This window comes from Ochotona princeps, chromosome 12 (assembly GCF_030435755.1).
Source record: "Ochotona princeps isolate mOchPri1 chromosome 12, mOchPri1.hap1, whole genome shotgun sequence".
Lineage (NCBI taxonomy): Eukaryota > Metazoa > Chordata > Mammalia > Lagomorpha > Ochotonidae > Ochotona > Ochotona princeps.
This window is the reverse complement of record NC_080843.1, coordinates 43,924,467-43,946,468: the sequence shown is the minus strand read 5'-3', so window position 1 is coordinate 43,946,468 and position 22,002 is coordinate 43,924,467. Positions and strand designations below refer to the sequence as shown.

The 22,002-nt window shown below is 41.8% G+C and overlaps 1 protein-coding gene across 10 annotated transcripts in view; it reads left to right on the top strand.

Moving 5' to 3' along the window:
* ENOX1 (ecto-NOX disulfide-thiol exchanger 1) overlaps window positions 1-8,011 on the top strand; it is a 487,830-nt gene extending 479,819 nt beyond the window's left edge. For 9 of the 10 annotated variants that reach the window (XM_058670708.1, XM_058670710.1, XM_004577459.3 and 6 more), the window contains one exon: window positions 1,520-1,880. In XM_058670708.1, the coding sequence (XP_058526691.1) occupies window positions 1,520-1,651 (132 nt within the window). In that variant the 3' untranslated portion in view covers window positions 1,652-1,880. Of the gene's footprint in view, window positions 1-1,519; window positions 1,881-7,899 lie in introns of those variants that run through there. The other variant, XM_058670707.1, reaches the window with a different exon arrangement.
* Window positions 8,012-22,002: the final 13,991 nt, after the last annotated feature.

Below are 22,002 nucleotides of genomic sequence, written 5' to 3'. Positions count from 1 at the left end.
ATGAAGTGAAGATATCACGAAGGTGTTTTACACAGTGCTCATTGAAAGAAAATGGGCTTTTCAGAGTCACGGTGAACCTTTTGCTAATCTGTTTAGTGGGTTGACCTGGGAACCTAACAATCCTGCCATCCTGGTTTTGTGGAGAGAAAAAATGCGTTCAGATTTCAAAACAACTCGTGCAAATTTTAAAATGTGAGTTTATTTTAACTTTCATGACTGACTCAATGCAAAATTTTAAATTATACATCCAAGAATAGCAAATACATCATTTGCAATATTTTCCTAGTGAATAGGAAATAAACTGTTGATTTGACTTCCTGGGCTGTTTGGTGTCTCTTCTAAGTAAATCTTTATATCACTAGATGGAAAGTACAGTGTTCAAAATGCCATTTCTACAGTGATTGTGCCAGAAAAAAAAAAATTAATACCACTCTTATTGAGAATTTCTCTGTCCCCGAATTTGTGCTCAGCCAATAGTTTTCACACCATCCTAATTAAATGCCAGTCCCATTTACCGAGACTTAGAGAGACCAGTCATCTTTGTATTGGACATTTAACTCATGAAATAATGGATACAAGATTCAAACAGAGCATCGCACCCCAAATTAGCTACCCTGCTCGTGCCACATTACACACATCGACTAGGATGCACCCAGAGGAAAATCAGAGCCATGACTGTGAAAGAACAGAGGATTACAGTTCATATGTTCTTTCTCTGAAACAAAAAATCATTCGTGTAAAAAGATCATGCAAAACAAAGCAAAGAGCAGAGGAGAGAGGAAGAGAAGAAAAATACTGTTGGGATGCAGGCATCTCATACCAGAGTGTCTGGGTTCACGTCCCAGTTCTGCTTCTGAGATTTCTGCCCCACCTGTAATTCCAGTCTCCTGCCTACGCCCCTCTTGAGGCATCAGTGATAGCCCAGGTCCTTGGTGACCTGCTACTCACACAGAAGACTTTTATCAAGGTGTTGGCTATTTAGCTTCAGTCTGACCCAGCCATGGCTGTGTTGTGGGCATTTGGAGAGTAAACCAAAGAAGAAAAATTATGTACATATGAACCCTACCTGGACTTTATGACTGGTTGTCAAGATTTTATTGTCATAGGTTTGGGATTTTGTTTCAGTGCCCCAAATGTTCTCTTGCACCTCTGAAAGTTCAAGGAAAAGAAACAAGTTAGGGATGTTGAGAAATCTACCCTAAGGCTCTCTATCTTTGCTGAGTTAGAGACCTCTGCTGCAAAGGGTAAGGAGGAAAAGATAGAGCAGGAAGAGGAAGATGTCAGTAGCTCTCCAGAGTGGTGATGAATTTGCTCTGAGCCCTAAGCTATTCCCTGCCTGGCACCCTCTGAATTGGGGGAGGAGGCTTGGGTGTGGCGCTGCAGGTAAGATCACCATCCCCCTCCCTAAGGACATTCCTTTAGGGCCAACTAGAAAACCAAGGGCTGTCTGCGCACTTCCCCAAATCATCCTTTCCAATGAGTCCCTTGCCCTTGAGTGATGTTTCTTCCTGTCTGACAGATCTCTGCCAACGAAATTGAAATGCTGTTGATGCGGCTGCCACGCATGTTCAAACAAGAGTTCACAGGTGTTGGGGCCACGCTGGAAAAACGCTGGAAGTTGTGTGCCTTTGAAGGGATCAAGACTACCTAACTCTGAAGAGCAGGAAAGAAAACAAAAAAAACCCCTATCTCTGGAAACGCAAGTGTGTGGAGGCAGCCGGGGCCTTTGGGCCTGAGAACAGGAGGTTTGCAACTGGCCAGTACAGGGCCTTGGTGGAGCCATCACAGCCCTGACCTTAGTGGCATCTGTGGCATCCTCTTGTGAGTGGAAATGTAGTTGTGTAGCAGCTCCTTCAACTCAACCAAGCTTCATACTGTGACACAGCTGTCTCCTCTGAAAATACCAGACAGTGAGTCCACAGGCATGGTGACAGCAAAGTGGTAAAAATATACTACCTTCGAGAATTAGCACGTCCAGCAAAATATTTAAAGTTAATGATGGTGTAGCAATGGTTGTTGCTAGGCTGCAAAGTTGTGTATGTAATGTATAGCTGAAATCATTCAATGACATTTTCCTGAAAGTCTATCTTCCTGTTTCAGAAAAAAAAAAAGTAATTTTACAACAAGGGAAAAAAATCATACCAAAAGAAAACTTGAATATGTGTCTGAACAGTTATTGTATTTTGTAAATTAAGTTATATGTTGTTCCAGGGACTTTTGCCTTATTGGAGAGGCAGAAATATGATTAGACTCCTTGAGAATGCTTTATCAAGAATATTATTTTTCTAATGTAACAGTTCTCCATCATACGTTCTTTCAACATGGACTGCATAACAATTTTCATAAAAATGTACATAAAGGAAATATTAGTGCTACCATCTTGTACTGTCTTGTAACATTCAGGTTTATGCATCAAAATAAGCATTCAGTTACTATTCCTGTTACAAATTTTATAGCAAAGATATTAATTTTTTTCAATAAATATAACTTCTGCCATATCGGTTGTGCCAATCCCTCTTCAATGTATTATAGTGTTTTCCTGAAAAACAAAAAAACCCTCTTTTCTCATCATTAAATCCCATCATATATCCTGCCATTTTTCAATTATTAAATAGGTACATAACATTAAGAAGCTGTACATGGGGGAGCATTCGGCCTAGCAGTTTCAATAGTGGTTTGGACATCAGAGTGCCTGTCTTGGAGTCCTGGCTCCACTTCCTGCTAAAATGAATCTGGGAGGCAGCAGATGGTTCAGTTAGTTGGATCTTTGCACCCATAGGGAGAGAGCTGCACTGAGTTCCTAGCTCCTGGCTTCAGCCTGGCCCAGCTGTGGCCATAACAGACACTTAGAGAATGAACCGGCAAGAACACACACTGTCCCTCTCTCTCTGTACCTCTATCTCTCTCTTTCTCTTCATGTCTTTCCCTGTCTGCCTTTCAAATGAATAAAATAATTAAGTGTAGTTTTAGAAATGAATCCAGCATATGGCAGAGTGTGTTAAGCTTCCACTTGCAATTCCAGCATCTCATAATGGAGTACTGGTTTGTGTCCCAGCTACTTTACTTTTTTTTTTCATGATTTTTAAAATTATATTTTTACATTTTAATTAGGGTAAAAATCTTTACATTGTTAATTAGGGTAAAAAGGTGCAAGGGCTATAGGGAAGTGGGTAAGACTATTATTTCCCTTTTGTTTCCTTCATATATCTGAGGTAAAGGGAATATTGAGGAAGAAGCCCCACCCAGTCTCCCATCAATCCCAGGTCCCCGATGTGGGACATGCTCTGAGATCCTTGCTCAAGTGGTTTTGATAGTTCACCAGTTATGAATCGTTGCCAATCTTGCCACTCCAGGCACAATGTGGTTGTTGAAGAATCCACTGATTGACATAGTCCATCATAGAGTCTCCATTTGTCCAGTATTTCGCTGCCAACATATAGCTGAGGTGGTGGATTGACCTAGTCTGTCTTCTGTCTTGTCTTGGTTAGGGTTTTGAGTCTGCCATTTCGATTGGGGAGATCCCCAAAGAAACTTTGAGATGTTCCCAGACCATATTCTTGTATGTACTAGCAAGTATAGGGCCCACCACAGTCCATCACCCCGATCAGCTGGTGGTTGCAATTGCTACTTTATTTCTGATCCAGATTTCATGCTAATGTGCTAGGAAAACAGCACAAGATGGCTCACGTACTTGAGCTGCTGCTATCCATGTGGGCTGGGAGACCGTGTGGGCTTCTGGCTTTGGCATGCCCCAAACCTGGCTGTCGCAGTCATTTAGAGAGTGACGAGCAGATACAAGATCCCTGACTTTGTCTCTCCCTCTCTGTCATTCTGTCTTTGAAATAAATAAGAAAATGTATCTTAAGAAGAAATGGAATCTTATTTCAAAAAAGAATATATAAAAATTATAAAGTGGAAAGGTAGTGGGAAAGATTTTGTGACATTAGAGTAGATATTGTTGAAAATACTAAGAAACAGCATACAGAATGTGAGTCCCATAAATTTTCCCTCTGGGTACTCATGGGCAGGTACAAAGTAGCTAATTAGTTCATCTTATTCCTGGATTTATGTTTTCTGAAAAACATACACATTAGAAAGTAAATTAAAGAATTCATAAGACTACAATTTAGATAGAATTTGGACTACTTTCTTTGAATAACAAATAGGGTAGAGCTTTAGCTTACTCCCCTGCCCTACCCCCACGGCCATCCTACTGCTTTCTTATATAAAACCACAGAAAGGACAAGTATTCGAGATGTCAGCCAATTTTAAATAGCATGCTTTTTGGGAAGGCAATAAAACAATGATTCTCTTTGTGCAAAGAAGCTCATCATTTCCCATTGGACATTATTGTCCTCACATTCTTTTTACTGAGTGCTAAGAAATTAAGGTGCTGCTGCTCACCTCCCTTGAGTATCTACAGATAAATTTTGCTCAAACTAGGTTACACTGAGTATAGAGCCAAATAATTTGTTTGTTAATATTAGAGTTCAGCAGAAAAAGCCACTTTCTGAAAAGTTTTCATGTGATGTAAGGAGAGTGACAGAGATAACAACGGTGTTATGACATTCAAGTTAAATGCCAATATGACATTAAACACCAGAAGCTGTCCCTTGTCATCTCTTGCTGCCCATTATGCTGTCAAGCTTGCTAAGTCAGGCAATGATAGAATGGGTACAACAGAATGGAGAAGACTTTGTTTACAGTTAAGGTTAATATAAAATAGGAAACTTACAAGGTTTACCTACAAAACAGTGGTTTAAAAAATGAATTCAACAAACTGAAGAATTATAAAGACAAAGTTTTGGAGGAACCACGAGAGAAGGTACCATGGCCTATGTTACATGTATTATAAGCACCATGGATGTTTTCAAATATGGATTCTACCTTTGAAGTATTTTTGGGAGTCCTTTTAGCAGAAGAATCTCTGGCTCAGAGCTTGGTACATAAATGCAGCTATTGAGTGATTAAGCAGGGATATGGGAAGGACCTCAAATGAGATCGCACAAGAACATACCGTTCCGTAATCTAACATGGCACTGAGTCCTGCAAGCAACTCAGAGGAATGAAATGGTTAATTTGGCCTCCAAAAATATTCCTGGAGATCGGTTCCTGCACAAGAAGAATCTGTATGGCTTGTGTTTTTGTTTATACTTGAAATTAATCGCATTACTTGTTTTTAAGGTTTACTTATTTTTATCACAAAGTCAGATATACAGAGGAGGAGAGAGAGAGAGAGGAAGATCTTCCATCCGATGATTCACTTCCCAAGTGAGCCACAACGGCCGGTACTGCACCCATCCGAAGGAACCTCTTCTAGGTCTCCCACGCAGGTGCTAGGGTCCCAAAGCTTTGGGCCGTCCTCGACTGCTTTCCCAGGCCACAAGCAGGGAGCTGGATGGGAAGTGGAGCTGCCGGGATTAGAACCGGTGTCCATATGGGATCCCGGGGCCTTCAAGGCGAGGACTTTAGCCGCTAGTGCCAGGCCCTAATCGCATTCTTGTATAGAAAAACATAAATTATACATTTCTCCCTGTATTATGTGAAAATATTTTTAAAAACATTTTTGAAGAGAAAAATTGCAATTATTTCGTTAGTTATCAGATTAGGATGAGAATTTAAAAATTGCTTAGGGGAGCAACTAACAGCGGCACCCCTGGGGGATGTCTAGGGTGCAGCTATCTGCCACTCCATCTTCTGTAAACCCTGTAATAGCCCTGTATGAACAAATGTGGTTGTCCCCAAGTTGTCACACAAGGAAAATGAGGTTTTAAACTTCTAAGAAATTTGAAACTTCTTTGAAGTGTGTCCATTTTAAATCTAGAGTTTCAACCAAGGGCTGACTTCGACACTTAGTATTTTGATTGCTCCTCTTTGTAATTTAATCGTTGCCCATCCACTCTGCCCCAACCTCACATCTCAAGTCCAATGCCCTTCCAGTTCGTTTTTAACATGGCTCTCCCTTTCCCCTCTGCCATTCCCTGTACAGGGGTGAGAACACAAGAACTCCTTGGCACTTTTTCTCCCAGATCTACTCAGTACCAAATCACAGTTCGTGGTTTCAAGAAGGAGAGTAGTGGACGTTTGAGATCCTTGTGATCTTGCTTTTTCTCTGCTTCCCTGGGCAGCACTATTTTTTGCCATTCTGCTCTATGCAGTGACGTAACCTCATTCCTATCTTGTCCTGATTCTGCACAGCACTAAATGGGAAAACCCAAGGGCCCCCGCCCCTCCTTGGGGCTTCTGTTTGTTGTTTCTTGTCTCTGCTTAGCTGTCCCACACCAACTGCTTCTTAAGGTTGTCACCACCAGCTGCCCCTGCTTTAATCCCCCACTTGCAATACAGAGAAAGCTCTTTAGGGGTCCAAATCCCGTATCATTTACTTTGAACTACTGGTCAAAGTGGTTTTGCTTATGAATATTTAGAAAGTAGGGCAGAGAGTGAACAAAGATGTTCTGCCTCCAGGGGCCGGTTTGCTTACACCCACAGGGAAAATGAATAGATTGAAAACATCATAGATCCAATATTTCAAGGGAGGAAATGTGAATAATAATACACTGCATATCATTTATTTAAAAAGGTAACCAGCCCACTTCCTGCACAAACGTCCAATCCAGATCCATGGTCACCTTTTCCGCGAAGCCGTTTCCCTCCTCCTGTGTCCTCACCACTGCTTATATTTATAGTACAACTTTTTACTGGAGTTCACTTATTTGTGAATGTGATTGTCACTCTTGGTCTTGAAGGCAGGAGACCTCTGTTCCTCTCTCTCTACTACTCCAAGTCCAATATGACCTGATATTTTTATATAAATAAATCAATGATGAGCCTAGCATAATGGCTCAGTGGTTAAAGTCCTCACCTTGCATGCACCGGCATCCCATTGGGTGCTGGGTCATGTCCTGCATGCTCCACTTCCTGTTCAGCTTCCTGCTTATGACCTGGGAGAACAGTGAAGGATGGCCCAAAGCCTTGAAACCCTGCACCCACATGGAGACCCAGAAGAAGCTCCTGGCTCCTGGCTTTAGATCAGCTCACCTCCAACCATCACAATCACTTGAGGAGTGAACCAGTGGACAGAAGATCTTTCTGTCTCTCCTCTCTCCAAATTTGCCTTTCAAAAACAGGATAAATCTTTTTTTAAAAATCTGCCTTCCAAACAAAAAATAATAATCTTTAAAATAAATGAATGGATGAACAAAATGAAGAGAAGGAAACCTTACAAAGGAACTGTGTAAGATCAAATTGGAATATGTTAGATCCAGTAATAACCTCTAGAACTTTCTGCCCTCAGTTGTAATGTCGCTGCAGAACTTTTACCTTTTTTATACTTTTTAAATGGTAAGATATATAGAACACTTCTCTTTGCAACCATTCATAAGTGTAAAATCCGGTCACATCAAATACTTTTGCCATGCTGTCTAATGAATCATCATTCCCAGTAAAAGCTTTTTTTTGTTTACAAATTTGCATTATTTTTATTATTATTATTTTTAATTCATTAATTACATTGTATTATGTGACACAGTTTCATAGGTACTTGGGTTCTCCCCACCCCTCCCCAAACCCTCCCACCATGGTGGATTCCTCCACCTTGTTGCGTAACCACAGTTCAAGTTCAGTTGAGATTCCCCCATTGCAAGCATATACCAAACATAGAGTCCAGTCAAGTGCAGCAGTTTCTTAGGTATACCCTCTCTGGTCTGAAGACAGAGCCAGCAGAGTATCATCCCGATCAATTAAAAGCTCCAACATACCATCAGCAAAAATTTACATCATTATGGAATTAATTGACATAGTAATGAGTAACCAATATGTTAAAAGTAAATGCGGAAAGAGAGTCTGGAAAAAACTTTTTTTTTTACCTATTAGTAATTCACTATTGCTATTCTATTCCAGCCACAGGGAACTTGTGCGTCACATGTCTTTGAGTTTGCCTAGTGTTTGTGTACCTCAGGTAAGTGGAAACATCCTGCATTTCTGCATCTGGCTGCTTTGACTCATTTTGATGCCTTCCATGCTCATCCCTATATAGATGGATTGGATTTTGATGTAAAGCTAACAAATATTTCATCTTATGAGAATCTTCTTCCTGGCTTATGTTACCTATTCCCGTGGTTACCTGCCGAAGCAAGGAAGAGTCGTTGATCATGTTTGACAACGCTTAAATACCACATGCAATACAATGCATGGAAGCTTACAAAGCTTGGGTGTATCTAGATGCACTTCACATTTTCATCAAGAATAATAAAGCTGAAATTACAGAAGTAGAAAATGTTGGTCACAATTGCATAAAAAATGAGACTGATGAAACAAATATTCATCTGACTAAAGTAGGAAGCTCAGCAAGTTTCTTTGTTCTTTGTAAAGATTGAGGATGTTGTATTTGGAGAATGGTTTTTGTTTGGGGAAGGTTTCTTCAGTCTTTCTAAAAATGGGTGCTGCATTTTTATGTTAGACTCCATAAAAAGTAGCTTATCCCTGAAAATATTAGGATACAAAGAATGCTTTCTCCATAGTTTCCATAGCTGCTTCTCATAAGGTGAGATAATAGAGACATTAAATTCCTAATATTTTATAGTTCAGTTCATTTTATATCAAAATACCAAAAGATAAACATATATTTTCCTTTAGTCTTGCATCGGTAGTTACAGACACTGTACATAGATTGAACCATGTAAGAACATTTCATAGCTAGGCTATAGTAAATGTGTTTATCTATTAGATCACTAAAAATATCATGTCTGTAGTTCCACCACCTCCAAATAGCCTTTTCTGCATTGAAATAGATTCTTTGATCATTTCCAGGCTTCTAATGTTTGGCAATTTCACAGAATATGGGCAAGGGGGACATCCAAGTTATGTTGGAGTTGAGTCCCAGCCGCCAAATTCATTGACCTAGAGCCTCTGGCATTTAATCACATTGAGGTGCCAGTCAGAGTTAGTATCATGAAAATGTTGCCTACCTCCTAGTGCTGTGGTGATCACTCACTAAAGTAGCATATAGAATCACCTGACTGAGATCCAGGGAGCCCAAAAGCATCTTCATGATTGGTACTTAAGTTATATCATCCCCATCAAAATAGGCAAGCCCTTTGCCTGCTACCATTCTCTCTCTGGCCTGACTGTTGATAAGCAGGCAACCATAGGTTTCTCTATATAAGAATACCATCTGTGTAAGACAAGCACAGTCCCTGCCAACAGCCCATTAAACATAAGACTAAGCAAGATCACAGCAATTCTGCAACCTGCAAAGATGGTCACAGCTCTTTCAAGCCATGAGCTGTGGGGAGCAGGGTGCTAAAGCTGCTCCTGGGATTGGGAAGGGCCGTTGTAAGATGGCTGCTGGCCCAGGGCCAGGAGGCGGAGTTGGTCTCACCAGCAGGTAAACAGGAAGTCACAGGGATAGGCTAATGCCCTCGCTGTGATTATCTCATTGCTACTGGCCTATCACATAGCGCCAAGTGGACCCATGGGGAGAAGTGATTGGTGGGGAACAATATAAAAGTAGTCGTTGTAAAAGCTGGGATGGATGGACGAACGGACGGAGGGACGGACAGACTGGGACAACCACGACGAGAAAGTCAGAGAGACTATGACAGAGAAAGATGGGGCGGGGAGAAGAAGGACAGACAGGAAGAAGGGTGGCCAAGAGAGGGCTGGAGAAGCGTGGACGAAAGCCAAGGCCAAAGACAGACAAGAGTGAGCATGACAATGAGCAGTCACAGTCCCCTCATCACAAAGAAAACAGAGTCTGAGTTCTTTGTCACAGCTTCCTTTTTACTTCTTTGATGTATTTCCAATAAGTAGCAATTAGGGTCAAATAAGTTCAACTGTGAAGAAACCATATAGCTCTGGGCAAGTGCCATTTTGAATGATGGTCAACTAGGTATATGGTGTGCAGTGATTAAATAAGGTATTAATTATGTTTTTTTTAACCCAGCCAGAGACATTGTCAGGAAAAATTATAGTTGTAGCTGGAGAGGGCAGTACTGTTATTTTTAGAGAACATACACATCTATTATAGTTGTGGAGAGTACCAAAGTAAAGGACTCTAGTAAATCCAGTAATTACACACTGGGTATGTTAATGAAATTGGTTGTTAATAAAATTGGCTGTTCATTGCCTTCTTTTGGAGCTGTATAGATCCCCAAACACCAAATCTGAGGTGGTTTTGCTGCACATTTTACACTTTTCTGTAACATGCATTTATCAGCACAGGGCTAGGAAATAGAATGTTCTTACATCATGGCAAAAACAGACTTATAAAAAATAAACTGCAGACATTTTAGAATAGAAAATGTTACTTAACTATACAAAACAAAAAAGTGGTTAATGTATCTAGAAAATGCATTGTGTGTAATGAAATGCATTTTTTTGCCTAGCAAATATATTTATTGTGTGTTGAAAATTGTAATATCTTCCCCTGCACAAAGAGATTTTTATTACAAAGCTCATTTGCTGTAGTGGGGAGTGAAACCCGTTTTCTTGTTTACGAAAGTAGTCTATCTTAATATCAGCCCACAATACTGTCAAGTTCACTTAAGAAGAACTATGTGTAGATAACAATACAACTGAATCAAAAAAACAGAATGTTTCATTTCAGCTAGTTCTCATATCGGAACAAGGACTATGTGATCCACTACATCTGGTAACAATCTCATTTTGGCAAGCATTCTTTTCAGAAGAAAAAGCTAAAAATTGGTCAATTTGAGACTCCAATAAATGAGTCTTTTGCTTTCATATATGTTTATGGATAAGTGAAGAATTTGCTTCTCTAGTATTTTTTTTAGATAAAATGTGAAGTATGGACTTGAAAGACAGTGGCTTTAGAGGAGATAATGCAGGAAAACCATGGCAGGTCATTTATTAAACAGATGTTGATGGTAACATCACATCAATATATCATGTATCATTATTATGACTTATAATCACAGTAAATCAGGTTTCAGATAAAGGGTACTACAAATTCTTAGAGTAATTTTCAGTTCCTAATGCTGAATAGCAACTAGGTAGGATTTTGCACATCATTATCTGTTCCTTGAGCAGATAAAGGAAACGCTGGTTCAATTAATACCAAAAAAAAAAAAAAAAAAAAGAGGTTGGGATAGGGCTATGGATGAGCCTATGTGTAATCACACTGGATAGTAGAGGGTGGACAGTGAGATGGAGACTGTGCCAGCTTCCAGTCAAGCATTTTGTTTTGCTGCTCTAATTAATACTGGGGGCTGGTAAATGAAACCCCCCACCCCCTTCAATCTTTTGCTCTGGAAAGAGAAAATTGCCTGGTTGCAGAGGCAACAGAATTAGGTGTCTGAGAGTTTTGTTTTGCAATCGTCCCAACAGTCACATCATGGGTATGTGATTTAGTCTCTCTGAGACTTAATTCTAAATTAAGGCTAACATTGATAGCATCTTTCTGTGCTCGTTTCCTTTGACTGGATGATTGAGGTTACAGAGTTCTTCAACCAAAAGTCTCAGCCCTGTAGCCTCATAATCTCAGACCAGTGGAGAAGTGCTTTGCTCTTAGAGGTCATGTTAATGTACAAGCAGAGTCAGTTTCCTGTTCCCTCCAGGAACAGCAGATGCTTCAGAGCATCACCGGAAACCTCTCCCCAATCCCAAGAGCTTGGTCCCAGCACTTGGCCTTCTGAAGGTCCCCAGATTCCCACAGCTGAATGTGGGAGCTTTTAGGGACTCAGCAAATCAATGAAAAGCTGTCAAGATCCTAATTCAAACCAGATTTCTTGGAAGAGAGTCTTGACAAAGACAAACCTAGCCTGTTTTTTCTCCAATATAAAATACTTGAGAGGAAACAGGGCAAAATCCTGTTCTTGCGACAGAAAAGCACTAGATACCTACTGTGAGGTCCTCTGTCTCCAATAAGCATGAGGCACTTTGGTGGGAGATTTCAAGGGGTAAAATCTGCCATGTGCTTCTGTTTCATATTACCTGAAGGAAGGCCCATTTGGATGTTTAGCCTGCATTTCCTCAGCATCCAGACCTTAGGAAGAACAAGGGGATATGAAGGGGAAGAGGTCATTTGGAATTTCTCATGCCTGAAATATAGGATGGGGAGTAGGAGCCCCAAACTCTGGCTTTTTCTCCCAAACCTTTCATATGTGCTTTTCTCCCCTCGTTGGGCTTTGCCCTATAAAAATTCCTCTAACTGGTGAATTGATTTATCAGGTTAAATGTTACTGTACTTTTCAACAAGCTGGGAAGGATACACACACATGCATATGACAAGCAATGTAAATGTATACATTTGTGGACACACTCTCAACCCCTCAGATTCGGGCAGCCACATCTGCCACCTCAGATTCTTCCCTTTTTCTCAGGTATTCACTCTTCCCATTAGGACAGCTTAGAACAAATAAGAGAAAGGTCACTCAGTGCTCTGTACACCATAAACATGTGATATTTACTTTTAAAAGGTGATAATGACAGGAAATGTAAGTAGATAAAAAAATATTCCCTACAAGTTAATGAATAAAACAGAAAAGGCAAAGAAACCAAGACAGCTAACCCCTGAGGACACCAGTGAGCCCTGTTTGGGGAGGCCCTCCAGGAAGGCTATTTCTCAGGAATTTTTGCATTTCCATAAAATAGTTCCTGTGGTCAATGGAGATTCTTAGCAACTTCACCTATCTATACCCAACCTCTTGTTTTGTAATGTTCTAATCTCATCCTACTCCAACTTTGAACATTGACAAATGAGCCAGGAGCTGGTTTGACAAGCAGTTGTACATTTCTACTCATGATCTTGCAATACAAGGTCTCTGCATCCTCGTGCTCCGACGTGACTATGAGAATACACTGGGCTGGGCCATGGGAAGATGGATCTCATGTGCAGCTGAGCCACATGCTCCTCGCCAAGGCCATTCCAGGTCAGCAAGAGGCCAGCAGATTTCTCAAGAGAGCACATGAGAGACAAGAACAATTCAGTCTTGATCACTGAGCTGCAGACTTACGCGTTGGATAAAAGGTTGCTTAAGGCACTGAATTTTGAAAATTTATATACACCAGACACAGAAACAGTTGTGCAGATTTTTAGTGTTGCTATAACACAAAACAAAAACTATAGCATTGGATTTTAGATTAAGCAATGGATAGAGGCTGGGAAAGTGATGAGGAAATTGCCAATCGGAAAATGATGAATTGGTTATGCAGTGGCTAAAAAAATTTGGGAAAATTACTACATATGACAACTCAGAATATAGATGTTCCAGATCAATGTTATGATTTCCATATAGAATGTTGACAGTGTCACTGACTGTTACTAGTTGTATGTTCAAAAAAAATCTACAAGAAAGGGTTGTAGAAATAACTGACCAGGGCCTGGACCAATAGTTCAGTGGCTACTAGTGACTAAATCCTCACCTTGCATGTACCAGGATTCCATATAGATGGTGGTTCATGTCCCAGCTCTTCCACTTCCCTTCCAGCTCCCTGCCTGTGGCCTGGAAAGGCAGTAGAGGATGCTCCAAATCCTTGGGATCCTTACCCATGTAGGAGACTAGGAAGAAGCTCCTGGCTCCTAGCTTCAGATCAGCTGAGCTTTGGTCATTATAGCCACTTGGAGAATGAACCAGTAGACAGAAGATCTTTCTATCTCCTTCTATCTGGAGATGTGCATTTCCAATTAAAAAATAAATCTTTAATAAATAGCTGACCAGCAAATTAAAGGGGGATCCGAACTGCCTGATGAAGAAGTTAATTATTTTTCATGTCTGAACTCTTTAGTCAGGAAAAGAGTCTCAAAATAAAATATAGCTTGTGGGAAGGATCCAATCAAATATTTGTCTTTAAGACTTAGGATCTGTGAAAGGAAGAAAAACAGACATTCAAATCCCAAGTTGCACCAAAGGACCACCAAAAATCTGAAAAGCATTTCCCACAAAACCTGACTTGCCAAAATAACAGTTATTAGATCTAAAAGAATCGTAAACATTGCCATTTATAAGAAACTCATAGAAATCTTGTCAGTATTATGTTGACAAAACGATCACCATTTTATACTGAAAGAAACTACAACAAAATGTCTAAAAATCTCTTATCTCCTTCATTTCCACAAGCAGCAAGTAGAACTGAGCAAATGGTTTAAGACACACAGTCGTGGCCAAGGGGAGTAGAGAATTAGACAGCCCGGACAGTCAGGTACAAAGCCACAGAAGGCAGTGGCCTGGGAATCAGTCACCCACAGGGAGCAGGAGGAGACCAGTCAAAGAACCTTCTCTGCTTCTGGGATAGGCAACATTTTGGGGGATAGATTTCAAAAGGCTGTGGACCAGTGCCTTTTGTGTGTTTTCCTTCTGTGTTTTGAACTACATTATCTTTTCTGTCCAAATATATCAGATTTGAGAGTAAAATAGTTTGTTATTTTAATACACAGCTTTTCAATCCAAAGGAGCTGCATCCAAAGAACCACATTAAAACCTGTTTTCCACCTTTAGGTCTTACACCTTCAACCTGAAGCTATGATTAGATGAATGCTTTAAGGAACTGGGGCGGAGGGATGGGTGTGTTTTGCATGTGGAATAAAATGTGTAGTTGGCACTACAGTGCAGTACCAGATTTCACTTTCATCTGATTCAGGACCTAATTTTAGTATTGTCTTCATACTGTGTATCACTCTGCATGGCAGACAGTGCAGCTTAAACCAGCCATCATTTATTTGGCTCATGGAACCACAAGTTAGGAATTTCTTATTTGGGCTTGTTTAAATCTTTAGGTCAAGAATCAATGTCTGGGACTCACATTTCTGGTGATAGTTGACTTGGAGCAAACCGATCTCAAATGACCTCAGTGTGACACTTCTACTCTCCGCCTTCATGCCTTTCTAATCCTCCCAATAGGTTAGTCTTAGCATGTGCTCATGGTTGTAATGAAGGAGCTGGAGAAGACTGTGAGATTCATGATTCCAAAGTCCAGCAAGGCAGTAAGCTTCAATGTGCATGGATTTTGCAAGCCTTTACAGGGATCACACTTGCTAACAACGGAGTGACCCAAGAAATCACATGTCTGAGCCCAGGTACAATATAATCATATACCATTGTTCCCAAACTGTGTTCCATGAAAACTGGAGTCCCAACAAGATGGTACCAGGTGTTCACCGAAAGAGAGCTTTATGGCCATACCAACTGGTGAACTGATGCCTATTTTATCCTGGTGAGCCATTGTCCAAAGCACTCATTAACCTAAGAAAGCTACCAAGCAGTTCCATGTTAACGATGGGAAATTATGAAGACATCTTGAGAACAAGTGTGCCCTGAATCCCAGTTTGAGAAACAGCAATCTAAGTGAGGAAGACTCACTGTCATCGTTGTATTACAGTAAGGAGCTTAACACGACACACACACACACCCCTTCATGACATGGATGGAGAAGCCACTGAGAGTCATTATTTGCTCTTCTTCCAGTGGAGAAATCCAGGAGTCAGAGAAGTTAGGCAGGCTCCTCAGAGAAGGAACGGCAAGGCTGAGATGTGTACCCTCACCTCCATCACTCTGTCTCCCAGGACACAGTTTTGTGGGTGGGAAACCGTTCTAATACCGAGTTACACACTGGCTTAAGTGCTCTTGAGCAAGTCACAAGTGCTCAAGTACAGCAGATTTTAATACCTTTCTCTGTGTCCCTCTGTAGCATAAAGGACCTAGAACACATTTTATTGAACAGATCTTTTGGGGGTAACAGAATCCATGAAGCCTAAACCTCCTCCCTCCAGCTGCCATGACAAAAATGACCTAAATCTTCCACCTTGTCATAAGCCTGCTCTTGGACACACATTCCTTTTTCTTAATTTGTTTATTTCAATCACATAAAAGATCCACAGTAACGCTTAGCTGAAAGCTCTTCCCTTGACCTTCCAGTGAGACTGTATTAGTATTCCGAGGAAATACAATACCTGTACCAGAGACACTCGTTTTAGAACATTTGTCACTGAGATGTTTTTCTTCTTGTCCTTATTTTGTTCCAGATTGCCAGCCTACAGGACCACCTTAAACTATCTGGTGACATCATTCTAGGAGACACTGCTTTCTTGAGCACTTGCCCTTTGGTGGGATTGGGGGAGGCCCAAGAAGGGGAAAAATCACAGGCCTTGGCCACTCTGAGCTCCTGCATGGGGGAGATGCCACAGGGAGCAGGAGCAAGGGCCCTTGGCAAGGGAAATTCTTATGCTGTCACAGAGCAGCAGGAGTGTGTGTTGGCTTCACATCTCTGCCCTGCAGAAGCAGGAAGGTGAACTGGCCCAAGTACCATTTCCAGGTGGACATTCTGATGTTTGGTTTGGTAAGGCAGACAGCAATTACACCACATTAGACATTCAAGGAAATTCATTGTCTCAGAGGAAATACCCGAAAAAAAAAGGGTGTTCAAAAATTTCACAGAAAATGACTATTATGAGGAAATTATGCATGGATTTGAAAATGTTTTTGTCCCCAATGTAATGTGTCTCCTTTGAGAAGAATCATTTGCTTGTTCGTTTGAAAGACATAGTGACAGAGAGCAGAGGGAGATTCTATCCATTGATTCACTCCTTAAATAACTACAACTGTAAGTGGACCTAGCTGAAGCTAGAAGCCAGGGCTCCCATAAGTGCAGCAGGGCCTCCAAGTACTTGAGCTAGCTTCCACTGCTTTCACTGGCACATTATTAGCGAGCTCGGTCAGAATCAGAACAGCAAGGGCTCAAGCCAGTACTCTGATATGGGATGCCAGTCTCAAGTGATGGCTTACCCTGCTGTGCTATAACTCTGGCCCCCTACTCTTTTAATTTCATTTTCCCATGAACTTGTATTCTCCTATAGGAAGCAATTATACCTGTGTTTTTGTGTCACCAAAACAACAGCCAACACAAGGCTTGCCTGCCTTCCTCTTGAATAGGTAGTGCCTCCAGAGCAGGGGACCTCAGCTCTGGCACTAATGACACTTTGGGCTGGGTATTTTGCTAAGGGACTGATTTGTGTATTGCCAGATGTTTGGAGAATTTAATGCTCACGAGATAAAATAGCTCTGCTTCACTCATTGTGACAGTCAAATAAGACTCCAGACCATGCCAGTGTTCTCCTTGATGCAGAATTCCCAGAACTAAAAACCATTTCTCCAGAAATGGGGGAAAAGCAGAGCAATAATTTTTGTTAAAAATGGCTCCCACCACCAAGTAAGGTCCATGGGGTGCCACACTTCACCCCAAGCTCCTGCTTCGCATAGAGTCGGGATTTCTCTTCAAAGCTGTTCACACGAAGAACTGGTGTTTAGCAGCTGTTCTTTTCTCTCTTTTGCACTTGTCCTCTTCTCTCTTACTGCTTAACTCACCAGGTTTTTACAACTCTTCATTAGACTTCCAGTGGGGGAGCGTGTTCTCCAAGGTTCCATGGCCATCATTCCTGAGCAGTTTTGAACCGATTTAGTGTAAAATTGAAGAGTTCAGTGGCATAACATGATGCCACATTGAAAAGTGTTGCTTCCCAATGGCCAACAATGGGGTTCTCCAGTGCACCACCACCACCACCACCACCAACAACAACAACAACACACACACACACACACTCCAGTTGCTTCCCTTTTCAGAATGAATTCTTTGTGGATCCACTAAAGCATGTTTCCCAAGCTGAATCTGCAACATTCCTGGTGTTGTTTGCTTTAAATTATACAGCAATTAAAATGGGAGAACTAGGATTTTAGGTGTTTTTATCTACCTCCAATGTCAATATTCTTTCCTTCATCGCCACACAAAACTCATTCCTTCAGCAAACCTAGACACAATGACCCAGGAACAGCATCAAGGGAATCAACATTTTCCCCCAAACCTACTCACATAACAGCATGCACACCCACTTCTTTATATGCCCATCACACCAAATCAGTAAACTGTGATACTTATTTAATCTAATAAACATATTGTGTTTACGATAAATCAGGCACATCCTCATTTAATCCCCATAAAAAATCTGGCACCAAATACTCTTTTATTCCTGTTCAACAATTGAGCAAACAGAGGCACTTACCCAATACCACCCAGCTAGTATCAGGCAAAGCAGGGCAACTCCACAGTTTTACTTCAGCTACAATTCAGCCCTTAAAGAGAAGGGGGTGAAAGACTTTGGAAACAACCTCATACATTAACCAGGTTTCCCCAGTGGGCACCCCAATAAGAACAGAATCAAGAGGAAGAGAGGGAGGTTGGATACAATTTTTAAATTATAAAAATTACGAGGTGTGTCTTAAGCAATCATTGGAGCTAGTAAGTCCAAAATCTGTAGAATGGGTCAGTAGACTGGAGATTCAGATAACAGACAATGTTTAAAAAGCAGGATATTCAGGCAGACTGTAACTTTGGGGAGATTTTTTTTTAAATCTATTTTATTGTATTGTTGTTGACAATCTTTACATAGTTAAGTACAGTTAAAGGAAAAAAAAGGTTCAGGGGGATAGGGAAGTGGGTAATACTATTATGTCCATATTGTTTCCATCATGTATCTGAGGTAAAGGGGGATATTGAGGGAGAAGCCCCACCCGGTTTCCCGCCCACCCCAAGTCCCGGATGTGGGGCATGCTCTGAGATATGTGCTCAAGTGGTGTTAATAGTTCTCCAGTTATGAATCGCTGCCAGTTTCGCTCGATGAGGTCGTCCACTGATTGATATGGTCCATCATAAAGTCTCCGTTTGCCCCATATTTCGCTGCCAACATATAGCTGAGATGAATGATTGACCTGTTCTGTCTTCTGTCTTTTCTTGGTTAGAGTTCTGAGTCCAGCAGTTCGATTGGGGAGATCTCCAAAGATACTTTGAGGTATTCCCAGATTAGTTTCTTGTATGTTCTAGCAAGCACAGGGCCCGGCACAGTCCATCACCCCGATCAGCTGGTGGTTTCAATTGCTGGGTTGGTTCTGTTTTCGGTCCCGAGTTGCACTGGAACCAATGGGTGTTGCAGTCCAGTCTGGTTCGGCCCTTACATCAACCAGTGGGAGCTGCAACCTAGTCGGGGCGACCCACAATAACCCCCACCAGGCCCGCCCCCTACCCTGGTTTGCCAGTATGTGTAGCAGAAGACCAGTCTGTCCCCCATCCCATTTGGCTCTGGTACTTGTCAATGGGTATTAAAGCTTAGTTCTATCTAACCAACTCAACCATCCAGCCCTCACAGATGTTGTTGAGTGCCTCTCTATCTAGCCATCCCAGCCCCCGTCCTAGTTTTCATGCCTTCCCGCGGGACTAGTGACCCAGGAAGGGGGAACCCACTTTTTCCCTCCCAGGTCTCTCTGTCCCGGTTTATGCACTCTTCAGGTGGTTCTGTGATTAGACTTGACAGAATTAGTCCCCAGTGCCAGGTTCTGCCAGCTGATGGTGCGGCCCTGATCTAGTCCACATGCAGCGCACAGGTGTTGTAGCCTTGCTTAGTCGGGTCTGTCTCTATCCCGGCCCACGCTCTCCAGTGGGAGTAGCTGTCCGGCGAGGGGACCAGCCCCTTAATCCCCCGCCAGCTCTGCCCCTCCCTTCCTGGATCTCACGTGTGCTGGTTGGTGCTGCATTCATATCCAGTACAGGCAACCACGCCCTGGCATTCCATAATGTGTACTGGTTTTGTCGCAACCAAACCCGGCCCATCCCACACTCTGATCTGGTGATCGGATTTGCAAGTGGGTGGGGAGATTTTTTATGTTACAATGTTAAGATGCACATTCTTTGGGAAACTTGTCTGCTCAACAGATTGAACAAAGCTGTTCTACAAGATAAAAGATCATATACTTTATGCAAAGTCAACCAACTTAAATACCAATTACATTTTTAAAAATTACCTACCCAGAAACATTCTAGATTACTCTTTGAGCAAACACTTAGACACTGTTGTGCATCCACACTGATACATAAAATTACCCAGCACTGCAGAGCATAAGGCAAAAGTATCATTCTTGGCATCTAGTCATTGTTCAAAGAGAAGCTGCCTCTCTGAATTCCATTGCTACGGGCAGTGTATCACAAACAAGAACAAAGCAGTGGAAAAGTCACAAAGAGGATGAACACAGAGGCTAGAGGAACAAGCACTTTCTGCGAAGGAGGGTAGAGGGGAACAAGATGCAAGATCAGTCTCTACCTGCACAGTCATGGCGACAGTGGAAGTTTGAAGGGCTGTTAAAAAGCCTTTTCCCCACCAAGACTCTTCTGTCATCCAAGATGGTCTTTAAGGATGTTCACTAGTGCTAGAAAATACATCCCACTTTGCCGCAAGTAGTCCCATCTACAGACAAGCCCGCAGAGACTGAACAATACGTTCAAAAGCTTCCTTTGCAAGACAGTTTCCATCACCTACAGTATGTGCTGCTGGTATCTGCAGCCTTGGCTTGCTTTCAGGGATTTTATGATGTTGAGGGTTTGGGGTTTTGTTTAATATGTTTTCTTCCTAATAAAAATGATTAGTGGAGAGAAGTCCCATGTGCTACTAGGAGAATACATGGTTGGATGCTTTGTATTAAAAACTGGCTTGGGATCCAGGTGTGAGCCGCCTCTTCCAATTTGGCTCAGAGCTGGTTCCAGTTCCTTCTGCTATGCTCAGACTGGCCTCTGGAGAGCAAACTGTGCATGTGTAGAGATTTTTCAGATTGCTAAAAGATTATATATATATATATATATATATACACACATACATGTACATGCATATATATATACATACACATAAAGATAAAAAGACATTCCTCTGTTATTCAGAAGAGAGACCAGAGCTCCAAGACACAGTCCTAATTCTTCCCTTTGCTGTCTGACCTTGGGCACTTAACTACTTTATGCCTCAGTTTATCTTAAATGGTAATAATACTTGTCTGCCTTCTTCCTACCCAATAAGTAATAAATCAGGCTATTGGAATGCTCCATAATCTCAAAGTACATAAATCAAGCACAGCAAAATATAGGAACCATCAATATCCTCACCTTAGGTCAAAAGCAAGATTTAAACTCCAGGTTCCAGTGATGAAAGGCTAGTGGGTAGAAATGCTGTCCGTTGGCCCATAGCTCTTGTGTACATGTTTTAACATGCTCGCCTTCAGATCAAGGAGTATTTACTGAAAGACAACCACGCAGTACAGTAGCATTGTTATAATAGCAGATTGACGAAAGTGGAGACAGATGGCTGCTCAGCAGCAGGTTTTTCAAATGAATTTACTGTTGATGAAATGTGCTAGATTGATGGCACCAGCCACTGCATCTGCTGCTTCAAGGGAGAGATCAAGGGGAACAAGGACAATGACCTGGGAAGCCTCCCCCAAATTGTACCAATCCCTGCTGGCAACTCCCCAAAAGGAAAAAAAGTCCCCTGGATTCCTGGCGACACTTACAGTGCAACCCAAGAACAGACATCACCCTGTGGTCTTCCTGGCATTGATGAGTGCCTGTTGTATGAGGGTGGAGGGAAGATCTGGCTCTTTTCCTGGTGACTGCCTCGTGTCCATTTCTTAGAAAGTAGCTTAAGGGTGGGAAGGATGCATTCTCCAAAACAAGAGTGCCAAGTGAATGCGTGTTGCACCCAGCCATGCAGCAAACCCCCATGAAGATGGTGTTTGACCTCGCTCAGTACCCTGATGTTGGGCAGGCTCCAAAGCTCATCATTTCTTCTGATTCTGCACAATTTGTGGTCAGTGCTCCCAGGTTGCTAGGAGTTTTATGAGGGCTTTCTTTCATAAGGTCAGAGAATTTCTGCCAATTCATTATGGCCTAATTTTATTTCTTCACCATTTCCTTAAAGGCAACTCAAATTTTGGTAACACACTCCAGTGAAATGCCATCATAATTGAGATACCTTTAATCAGCCGCTGTGAGTCAATGGCATGAAGAGATCACAGAGTGATGCTTGTGGCACATCAGATGGAACTGCCACGTGGGAGTCCTGCATCCCATGTTGCAGTGCCTGTTTCGGGATGCCTCTGATTCTGAGATAGCTTCTTGCTCTTGAGCACCCAGGCAAACAGCAGTGGCAGGACAAGTACTTGGATCCCTGCAACCCACAGA